Genomic DNA, 11,133 nt, shown 5'->3' with positions numbered 1-11,133 from the left:
ATTATTCAGTATTATGGATCAGATGACCTCAGATGAACATAAACTAATCTGTCAGTATTTGGCGTATAACTTCAATCCCAACAGAGTTTGATCTAATTCTAATGTGAAAGCAGTCAGATGGCAGTTATGATGGCAGTTAAGACTTCAATAAATAGTTTATGCAGCCTGGCGTAATTTTGCTAGGATTATGTATCCAAGTCCTAAAATCAAAACATACTGAAAAGAATGACTACTACTTGTATTATACTACAATATAATTTCACCAGTTATCAGTTTTTATTTTGTACTTTAGAAGAAAAATGAGAGGAAATCTAGGAAGGGATTATAAAAACACCCCCATTTGTCATTGCATTTCACAGCGCCGAAGGCAGTCTCTTACTTTAATAGCAATAGTCTTAAGACACAAACAAAGTCAATAACTCTTAATTGTTTACATCGTAACAAGTGTTGTTAAACTCCCGTGAGAGCCATAGCAATATATGCCTGTTCAGGCATTCAGGTAAACTGCAGTTTCAGATTTCCAACACAAAGAAAAACTCATTAAATCCAATCTTCTAAATGAAAAACATGTAACAGAGAAAAGTGAATCAACAACTCTTACTGGGAAACCATTAAAATTAATTTAGATCAACACTAATACATTTTGTAAGAAAATGAAATGTTCAGGGGATTCTATAAGTGCTCTTGGAATTACTTTAAAAATGTATTCTTCACATGGGGATCAAAATGGTGCATAAATCTATCAACTTCTTCAAATGCATTTCAATTTCAAGATGCCAATCTTTCTCTAAACTTGTATTCATTATTTTTTTCACCACATAGGTGCAATGAAACAAACTGTAAACACATCATTGACGTATAATCAGCTCATAATGTTGATATGGAAAATGCAGCCCGGTCGCACTGAATGCCGTATGAATGACACGGTAATTTCTCAGTCATTTTGCGTGCAATAACAACGCTGTTCTTGCTTTTTGGTGTGTTATTTCTACACCATGTAGTCTGAACTGACTGCAATGTAAATGCATTCGCATACTGTATATGCTACGCTCAGAGCTGGTGGCGTAGAATAGAAAGTGAAAAAGATTGCTTATGGTGTGCAGGAGGAGAGGTTGATGGGTCCAACAAACACAGGACTTTCAACCAGGTTTTTAGAGCTTTTTCACTGAATACAGATGTGTTCTGTGGCTGGGTATATATTTATTAAGTATATATTTGTTTTGGCCAAATCAGGTTGATAACTTGTCTGGTATTTCTTTTACGTCATTTTGCCTTAATGCTGTCTCTATAGCCCCATCACATCATCAGCTATAGGCAGTATTTCCACTTGACCACATGTATTTAACCGATTCTCTTTTGCTCCGCAGCATAAGCGCCCATTTTGCCAAGACATAAAGCTGCTGAACCCATCACTTTTAATATGAAGTTACTATTACAATGACAAGCCCAAGATTTGATTTTTATAGCCCTCCACCTTGCTAAAGTAAATTAGTTTGAACTATGAGTGTCGGAAGTGTTTGACACTTCAGCCTGTGCATATGTCTCTCATTTAAGGCCCACAGTCAAACTGCCTACTCGACAGGCTCGCCCATGAACTTTAAAGTCACCTCAATATCGCAAAAAAAAAAAAAAGAAGAGAAATCCATTTCAACCAGGAGAGAGGGAGAGAAAGGAAGACGGAGTGTAGGGGAGAGAGATAGAGGCAGCGAAAGAGTCTCAGCGTGTCAAACCCAAATACTATTATACTTGTTATAATTCATTATTATTTCAATGACAGGGGTCTTGGTCTGAAGGTGACTTCATTACATTACAGGTTATTGCCTCATATATCAAACTTGGGTGGCCCCAATTTTTAGGCAGCAGAAGTGTCTGGCTGACTGTGAAATTGACTGCTCTCCATCACACAGTAATTAGATTAGCCTGCTGGTTATGTATAAAACAAGAGCAGGCAGAGACGGACGGCGATATGGTGATGTAGGGAACACAGGTGAACTGTAGTCTACTGTACAGGAAGACATACTGTATGTGTGTGTGTGTGTACTGTATAAAGACCAATCTGTTATTTATGGTCATTGGGGGCGTGTCATTGGGAACAACTTGGGGTCCCCAGTTTGTTTTAGCAGCTATCACATTCAACAAGAGGGGGGGGGGGGTTGGTGATGGCAAGAGACATGATGTCTTTGTATTGACAAAGTCCTCGGATGTCAAATAGACATGTGACACGTAGGTGTCAATTTCCGCTCATTACATGCAGTCTTTTCAAAATACACTTCCGTCTTCACAGGAAACAACTTGGTTAGGTTTAAGCAACAAAACTCCTTAGTTAGGTTTAAGAAAAGATTGTGGTTTGGGTTGAAATGACTCCAGAAGTGGTGTATCTTAAGTACAGAAGTTACGTGAAGTTCACGTTCTCATCCCAACTCATTGGGATACAGACGCTTTGTCAGACCCCTCGGCGTCACTTTTCAGTCGCAGTAGACACGTGCTTAATGTTGTGAATTAAACAAAAACATTTGCTTAGGTTTAGGCAACAAAACCACTTAGTTAGGTTTAGGAAACAAACAACATGGTTGGGCTTAAAATTACTTTGTACAGTGAAAATGTGACTTGACGTGAACACGGGACACGAACGAAAAACTGATTGTAATGTGAAAGTGAAACATAACGCACGGGACACGAACAGTGGTCTCCTGGATGAAAGCCTTGTCATGTTGGACCCATCCGTCTCCCCTCCCGCCTGCCCTGTGTGTCTCTTTCACTCTTTAAACTACGTCACCATGCACACTCCCGGCACACTTTCCCTGAGCATTTACTGTCGCCGCGGATGGACTTACATTATAGTTAATGTAAATCCCGGTGCGTCTCATACCGTCACTAAAGGGTGCCTTGTACGGCGGTATGGAACGCCAACGGCCGTGACAAAGCCTTGTTAATTGACACCCTGGGAATGAGAAGGTGCTGGGAATTCTGTATCATAGCAACTAGAAGCAACCAAAGCTGCGCCTCCGAAGCACTCTCAGCTGAGCGTTCTCAGAAGAGCGCCTGGCGTTTTCACCTGGGAAAAAAACTTTGGCGGACACGGCCCCTTACTTCTCTGGTGTCTTGCTTTGAGAGAAAATATGGAAATAACATATTGAAATTCCGTATTAAGGTGGTGTTCCACTTTAATGCCTATAACTGCATGTGTTTAGCTTAAAACAAAAAAGAAAAGAAAAGACATTTTTCATCCTATTTATTCTCAGTTATCTTTTATTGCTTAAACCCTTTCATGTCTTAATTAAGCCTCCTTTGTAGGCCTCACTAATCGTGGTATTTTGCATTATTTGACATTGCATTTGCAGATATGATCGTTTTACAGACAAAGTTTAAATTACTTTTGCACAGAAACTTTACTCCATATTTCCCCAGAGGAAAGCTATGAGGTAGGTTCCCCACAGCACTAAGTGTTTAGCGCAAATTTGTGTATCTGTGTTCTCATGTGTCTATGACAGAGCGCATGCATGAGCATCGGTGCGAATGCACGTGTCGATGTGTGTACTCACAGGATTTATTTTTACAAGAAACTCACATTAGGAGCAACACTAGCTATAACTAGCTCATGCATTTTTGCTGAGATTGCTGCATAATTCAGGCGTGCTGCCTTTGTTCAGTACCACCCATAAAAAACAAGATCGTTAACCGGCTGTGTTTCCACTCCGTGCTGATGGAGACATCTTATTTGTAGTGTTTACATGATGTAGATGTCTGTGTTTGGTCATTAATTTTTCAGCAGAGTGTCTAAGCTCCGTGGTTCAGCCTTGATCCTCCATGCTTCATCGAACTGCCTGTCTTCGAGCCAAAAGGGTAGCGGAGCCATTGGCCGCCCTGAAATACTGAAACGGCGTCTTCAAAGATGAGAAGTGTGCGTGTACGTATGTGCACGCATATGTGTTATTGCAATGTATATGTATGAATGTGAATGTGAAAGATAAGATCATTAATCCCTGCAGGAAAAGTGTGTCAATGCTGAGGCCAGAGAGAAAGAAAATCATTAATTTATGGAGAATATAATATTCACTCAGAATGCCTTGCACCTCTTATATTATAACCTCCTCCTCCATTATGTGTACTCGCTGACAGGCAACCGCAACCATGATCCTTCATGTTCATGTTTTATTTATTTTTCTCTGTGGGGCATCACAATTTTAAACAAATCCAGTCCAACCACTAAGTTAAAAGTAAAAAACATTGTAAAGTATACACTGAATTTATAAAGGGAAGTTTGAAGGGGGGGCGTGTTAACGCATCCTAGGTAAGCCACTAACACCTTGGTTAAGGTTCAGAAACAAATTGTGGTCTTGGTTATATATTGAGAAAGTTGATGCTTACTTGATCCAAAAACTGGTGCACAAACCCTGAATTGTAGTGTCAAACTAATGCTCTATGTTCACCCAGCCATCGACCTACTTCCGTGGGTTTTTCTGCAGTATATGAACATACATTACTTCCTGCATTGAGGGGGAAACATTACCCTTGAATGAATATACAATGCAAATTAGTTGCATATGAATACAATTTGCAGGAGACAAGGCAATCAGAAACCACAATAACCTCTACCATACACACTGGATTCATCCTGGTCCATATAGTGCAACGCTGAACCCTGCAAGCTCAAACTGTGGAGGTCAAAGCAGATTAAATGTTTTCAACACCAAAGGGCTCAATGTTGTCTAAATGCATCTATATCCCACTTTACTGGCACAAATGAGTATTAAACATTCAGCTATGCAATGTGGGGTGTCACGTCTCATATGTGTATGTATGTGTGTGTTAGTCGCCGTCTGTCTGTGTTTTTTCCTTTAGAGGTCAAAAGGCTGTTTGTATTAATGGAGCTTTTTCTGCATGAAAAGACATCGCTGTTTGTGAGGAATCGTCTTGACGAGAGAACCGATGGAACTGTTCATCTTCCATGATTCATTGGCCCGTACATCAAAAATTGGGAAGCCTGAGTGCTGATAGGGTCACATTGCCCTTTTTATGATATCACCTCTCATTCTACAACACACACACACACACACACAAATACAAAAGTTGGGTGCACTTAAAAATTCTATTATAAAACTGCTACTTTTTTACTTCACAATAAAGTCCATTGCTGAATATCTAATATACAATGGATGCCATCATTTTATGTTTTACTCAAAGAGACGATGGAACTGTTAAAAACTGCTCCCTTTTTTAGTGCTAGTTGGAATTGGACTGGATGTGGAGCACAGAAGCACACTCCCTGGAAGCAGGCACAGGTGTGCTAATTGGGCAGCTAATTGGACACAGGTGGATTGAGTTGATTCACTGTTTGCACTTTGATTGAGGGCGTTCCCTTTGTCCTTTGTTCCTGAGTGTGTTGACCCACCCAACCAAACCTTACTTTAACTGAAGAGAAAAGAGAATTAGAAAATGCATTTCCTGCTGAAAATGTGCTGCGCTGCAAACAAACTCCCTCGCTAGTTCTCTCTTTCTCTTTCAGCAAACCTCTTCTCAGAAGGTCATTTTCTTAAGTTCTCAGTTTCAAAGTTACCAGACCTAACAAAAATGTCTTCTCAAATAAGCAAACTACTGATTCATTTTAGATTAATAAATAATACAATTAATGCAATTTATGATAAAGTATAAAAACTGTCATGTGTGCAAATGGATGCAAATGATTCAGATTCAGATTCAGACAACTTTATTGATCCCATGAAGGGCAATTCATTTCGCAGCTTAAACCACAAACACACACAGACAACATAACATCCAAAATGTTATGTCAATCACAGTACACAAAAATAGATAAAGACAAAACAAATAGCTAATAAATAGACATTGTTACATGATTTATCATGTAAGGGAACTGTCAATAAAAATCTCACCTGAAATGACTACGGTCTGAGTTTAATAACCTGATAGCAGAAGGAATAAAAGAGTTGGAGTAATAAACTAAACACCAGGTTTGTCCTTCAGTATTACTGTATGAAACCTGTTTATGCCAGGTGTTTTATTATTTATTTCGTCAAAAGTAAACAATGTAAATCTCTAAACTCAAACATTTCAGGATAGTACAGTTGTGATACAAAATAAAAAAATATAACTAAATTCATAAAACTAAAAAAAACTAAATTCATAAAACTAAAAAATTCTAAATTCATAATCTCTTTGAAAGACAAATGGCATCAGAGTCATCAGAATAAGGCCGGTTGACTTCCACGTCAACTTGGGACATTAATATAGGATTCTGGAGAAATGTCTGTCAGCAAACTTAATTAGTGTCTGAATTGTTTGCTGCTTCTCTCATTCCCTTCATCGTCTTCCTCTCTTGACCTCTTCCTGGATCCTCCAGGTATCGGGTTAGAGGAGGGCGCTGATGCTGGGTCGTCTTCCTCAGCATCGCTGCCATCGTCACTGTCAGAGACGGCGTTAGACAAGCACCTGATTCGCTTTGCACTCATCTCATCAGCTTCATCGTCTTCCTCTCTTGACCTCTTCCTGGATCCTCCAGGCACGGGGCTAGAGGAGGGCACGGATGCTGGGTCTTCTTCCTCAGCATCGCTGCTATAGTCACTGTCAGAGGCGGCATCAGACAACCTCCTGCTGGATCCTCCTGGCAGGGGATCTTCTGCTTCCCCAAGCCGGTTGACTTCCACGTCAACTTGGGGCTCAGCAGCTGCTTCCACAGGCCGGTTGACTTCCATGTCAACTTGGGGCTCAGCAGCTGCTTCCACAGGCCGGTTGACTTCCACGTCAACTTGGGGCCGAGCAGCTGCTCTCAGAAGCTGGTTGACCACCATGTCAATTTGGGGCTCAACAGCAGCAGCAGCAGCAGCTCCAGCGCGGCGAACTCCTTCACCGTTGGCAAGATTTTCATCAACAACGGCAATCAACACAGCTTCGTTTTCCAGTCCATTAGCGATGATGAATTGCAGCCAGACGATCATTCCAGCGCCAATACGCGCGTGATGTGCAATATCCTCCATCAAGTGGCGCAGACGATGTTCTGGCCCAACAAGATCATTAGACAATTATGTTTCCATTACCACTTATATGACAGTTAGCCCATTAAATTCAATATGAAATCAGTATTTGGCTGTTTTCCTTGATTTGCTTCCTAGATTATACATCAGAAATGTGTGAAATGAGTCAAGTTCTTACGCCAACTAGGACGAATGTGGGGTCCGTCTCCTCCGTCCATTTGAACTAAAACAATATAACAAATAACATACCATTTTAAATCAACATTACCATATTGTCAATCCTAATTCACATTTGATATTTTCCATACATAACAGTATTAAAAATACTCAGTTTATTAATTTACTGTCCCTCTAAAGTCAGATTAGGGATGAATTAGGTAAAATGTAGTTTCTGACTGCACTGGTTTCAACTGATGTCAATGATGATGTTGAAACTATGATAATAAGTCCAAACATAAAATGAATTGCACTATTAGATATTGGTGACGTTTGCACCAGACAGCTATCAGCTATGTGGGTAAATAAACAAATAAAGTTCCCACCGGGAAAGTTATTTAAAGTTCAAGTATACCATGTATAGGTCTATAGACTTACCCAAAGGTTAGTACACCACAAATTACAGACTGGTTAGAAGTATTTGGTTGCAGAAATACAAATATTTCTGACGATTTGTTTGCCTCCGTAGAAAACGTGCAGTGATGCAATGTTGTATCCGCTTGAGATCGTAGTGATATCTTATGTGATTTGGGACTAACTTCTGAGACAGCAGTGGAACGTGTTCACTGGGAGAGATCAGTTCTATGAGCCGATGACGTCACAATGCGTTCGAGTTCCAGAACTTATTTGCAATCAGATCACAGGAAACATTCTAGTCCCTTGAAAAGTTTCACAATAAAAGTCTCCTTTAAGTTGATATTTAGTTTCTCTTTTCTATTTTGAATTAACTCAGCTCTTATTTTTATTTAGTTGCACCTTCTCATTGGTTCACCTAAACCAGTAAACACCGTAAGTTTAGATTTGGTTGTAATAACACACCTCATTGTATTACCAATTCACCACATAATGAAATAAGATACCTAGTTTCAAAACTCAAAAATGATTGATCTGTGATCGGTAAACTCAAACTCCACAAACCAGTAATCCAACCTTTTTTCAAGTCCTTTAACAGTCCATGAGTCTCAAATGCAGCAAAACACACAGATGAATAAAGCAATGTCCTTATCCATGGTAGATCTAGGCCTTATTTTGATTGATATTGCAATTGCATTATGATTTGCGAATTGCGATACTAGAGGGAATGATAATATTCTTTTTCATCATTATTCTCAATTTCATTAAAACAAATATTAAAATGATTATAGAAGGATTTTAAAGGTCCCATATCGTGCTCATTTTTAGGTTCATACTTGTATTTTGTGTTTCTACTAGAACATGTTTACATGCTGTAATGTTAAAAGAAACCCTTTATTTTCCTCATACTGTCTGCTTAAATATACCTGTATTTACCCTCTGTCTGAAACGCTCCGTTTTAGTGCATTTCAAAGGAATCGCAACAGAATTGCGTTGCCTGGCAACAGTTTGGTTCCATGTTTACTTCCTGTCAGATGATGTCATTAACATACACTGCAACCAGGAATAAACAGGGACACATTTAGAATGTTTACGTTTAAAACCGTGTAATGGTCTAAATATTGTATATTTGTGACATCACAAATGGACAGAAATCATAACGAATTGTTTCAAACGCACAATTTCTGAATATGGGCTTTGTGTGTTTCTCTATTGAGCGCTTTGCTACTTTCACAGTATTTATAAAGCACTTAAACCTGCTTTATAATATAAAAGACATGAACATCTTACTTTTTACAATATGGGACCTTTAACAAAAACTGCAATTTGAACCTGCTGATTAGATGTATTTGTAACCACATGATGCTAAAACTCCACTGAATGTGACTTCAGAGTTCGAATACGGGCAATAAAATGCCCTGTAAGTGTGATATTTTATTCAAACCTTTTACTCTTACTGTGAAGTGAATGAAAACAAAAAGAGATGAGAGAAAGAAAGAACAGGAAAAAGAGCAGGAATCACATGAAGGCAGAGAAGAGCAAGAGAAGAAGAGGTGAATGTAAATGAAATCTGTCAGGTTTTTCTTTAGCTCTTGACATTTATGCGCTCGACTGTCCTTTTTTTTGTGTCATCGGAATATAGTCGATGTGATATATACTTTAAAGGTCTCTAGTCAGTTCACTTCACTTACTCTCTGTCTCAGCGATGAAATTAGTGAGACAGCGAAGGTTTCATCATGATTTAACTGGAGGCCAGCGAGGGCTCGCGTGGGTCCAACACCCTCGTAACTTAACGATCTATAAAACCAATTGATGAACTTTTGAAGTGGCGTACTGAGAATTCACGTCCAGAGGCCATTAAGTAACTACAATGACATTTTATAATGTATTCAAGTGTGTAAATCTAAGGAAAGTATTTCAAATCGACTTCACTCCGCTGTCACTTCTTAAAGTATTAATATAGTAAATAAAGTTGTCATCTGGGAGGTAGCGCCAAAGGCTACTTTTTGGTAGCCTCGTTAGCTGTAAGAAAGTAATCAGTGGAGAAGATCACAACACGACTCACCTTGATAAAATAATAAAACTCTACATTAAAGGAAAAACATGTTTTTGAAATCAAACTGCAGAGCTTCTTTGTTTACTTACCTCTGTTTGGTTTTGACAACGCCTACCTTATTACTTTGATTTGAATGTAATCAATGAGACATTTTCAGAGAAACAAGCTAAATGAAGATTTGTAGCGAGCTAACCTCCTGTCAAAGTATGAAATTACATTACACTCTTCATGATTATAACCTTTAATTGCATTTTAGATTTTCGAAAACCGCAATTCCTCCAAAGACACACAAACTGTTTGGAATGCACGACTAGGGAAATATGTGATATTATTCATAATTGATTGTTTGGCTGCTGGGGGGCAGTGGAAAACAAGTTGTAAACACAACATTGATACATTATCACTTCATAGCGAGACCGTTGCTTAGATACAGAGCAACATTAGTATTCAATATTGATGCAGCAGCTTTAAAGAATCATTTCATAGTAGAACGTCTCAATTGTATTAACGTTGTTTTATGAAAACTGCTAAATCACACAGTGAAACCCACAGCCTGTAGATCTTTTTCACACAAGACACTTTGAAATGTCGCAGTCAGAATCACAAAATAATTGCAGCTGAATGCCATTAATGCCTAGTTAACACTGCATGATTTTAGCTCAGATTTTCTGACCCCCAACAATTTTTGGAGCTCCCCGACAAAAGGCAATCGGCGCTCGGGCGTCACGTGTGAGCTGCTCAAAGATGCAAGTCGATGCCACGCAGAAACATTCCAGATATCTAGCATCCTAAAATATCCTGCCACGAGCTACGGCCAATGCAAGACATGGTTTGAGGGGAAACCTGGGGGAGGACGGGTCGCCTAACAATAAGACCTTCCTGTATGTGTTGCATTGACAACACGGTGCAAAGTTGTTGTTTCACCTAGAGGAATAAATAGTAAAAAAAGAGCGTGGAAACAAGCTATTTTGTAGACGCAATGTGCCAACGACAACATCGGCAATGTGTCTCGCGTTTTGTATCACATCATTTACCGTGTATTTCTCGCGTGTTTTCGTGACAAAACGTAGTTTAGAGACCTCATTGGGGATTCCTCCTGGTGAAAGATCTTGTAGTGTGTGACCTCCTGTCTCCGGTCAGTCATGTAGTGTGAAAACCACAACGATTTAAAGACTCCCGATTGCAAGACAGCAAGTTGTGTAGTGTGAGCAGATATACACACAGTCGTGTAGTGTGAACTTGGCTTTAGCTGCTTCAGTTTCAGGATCCTTGGGTGGTTTTGTGCATGTTGGCTCACTGTCACCGCTTACTGGGACCCTTTATTAGAACGGATGAGCCATCGATGTTATTAGTAACACCTGTGCTTTTCCTATGACGAGCCAAAATGACAGCTGTGAAAAAGGTTTATACTGATTGTCTGGAAGGAAACAAGCAAGGAACTGGTCTGAGTAACTCTGTATCTTTGTGTACTTGCAGCATAATTTCCATTTATCCAAAGTGAAAAACCAGTGTCATCAG

The 11,133-nt window shown here is 39.3% G+C and overlaps 1 protein-coding gene across 3 annotated transcripts; it reads right to left on the bottom strand.

Moving 5' to 3' along the window:
• Nucleotides 1-4,708: 4,708 nt before the first annotated feature.
• On the bottom strand, nucleotides 4,709-7,882 carry LOC119475202 (coiled-coil domain-containing protein 8-like). 3 transcript variants are annotated; one of them, XR_005203733.1, is made up of 4 exons: nucleotides 7,584-7,879; nucleotides 7,168-7,212; nucleotides 6,093-7,012; nucleotides 4,709-4,719 (listed from the first exon to the last, which is right to left on the bottom strand). XR_005203733.1 is itself a non-coding variant. In XM_037747674.1 (3 exons), exons 2-3 carry the CDS (start codon nucleotides 7,205-7,207, stop codon nucleotides 6,282-6,284), a joined length of 771 nt encoding a protein of 256 aa, XP_037603602.1. In that variant the 5' UTR covers nucleotides 7,208-7,212; nucleotides 7,610-7,882; the 3' UTR covers nucleotides 5,832-6,281. The 3 variants fall into 3 exon arrangements, 2 of the variants coding, with proteins under 2 accessions (XP_037603602.1, XP_037603600.1); XM_037747674.1 differs by lacking the exon at nucleotides 4,709-4,719 and having other exon boundaries at nucleotides 5,832-7,012; nucleotides 7,610-7,882; XM_037747672.1 differs by lacking the exon at nucleotides 4,709-4,719 and having other exon boundaries at nucleotides 5,832-7,012.
• Nucleotides 7,883-11,133: the final 3,251 nt, after the last annotated feature.

The sequence above is a fragment of the Sebastes umbrosus genome, chromosome 17 (genome assembly GCF_015220745.1).
Source record: "Sebastes umbrosus isolate fSebUmb1 chromosome 17, fSebUmb1.pri, whole genome shotgun sequence".
NCBI classification, from domain to species: domain Eukaryota; kingdom Metazoa; phylum Chordata; class Actinopteri; order Perciformes; family Sebastidae; genus Sebastes; species Sebastes umbrosus.
Note: the sequence above shows the minus strand (reverse complement) of the source record. Positions and strands in the feature narration are given on the sequence as shown.

Excerpts from the sequence above, each read along its gene's own strand:
- LOC119475202 (XM_037747674.1), bottom strand. The coding sequence starts at position 7,207 with ATGGACGGAGGAGACGGACCCCACATTCGTCCTAGTTGGC. Across the intron at positions 7,013-7,167 it reads CCACATTCGTCCTAGTTGGC|AACATCGTCTGCGCCACTTG; the intron begins GTAAGAACTTGA and ends TTGTTGGGCCAG.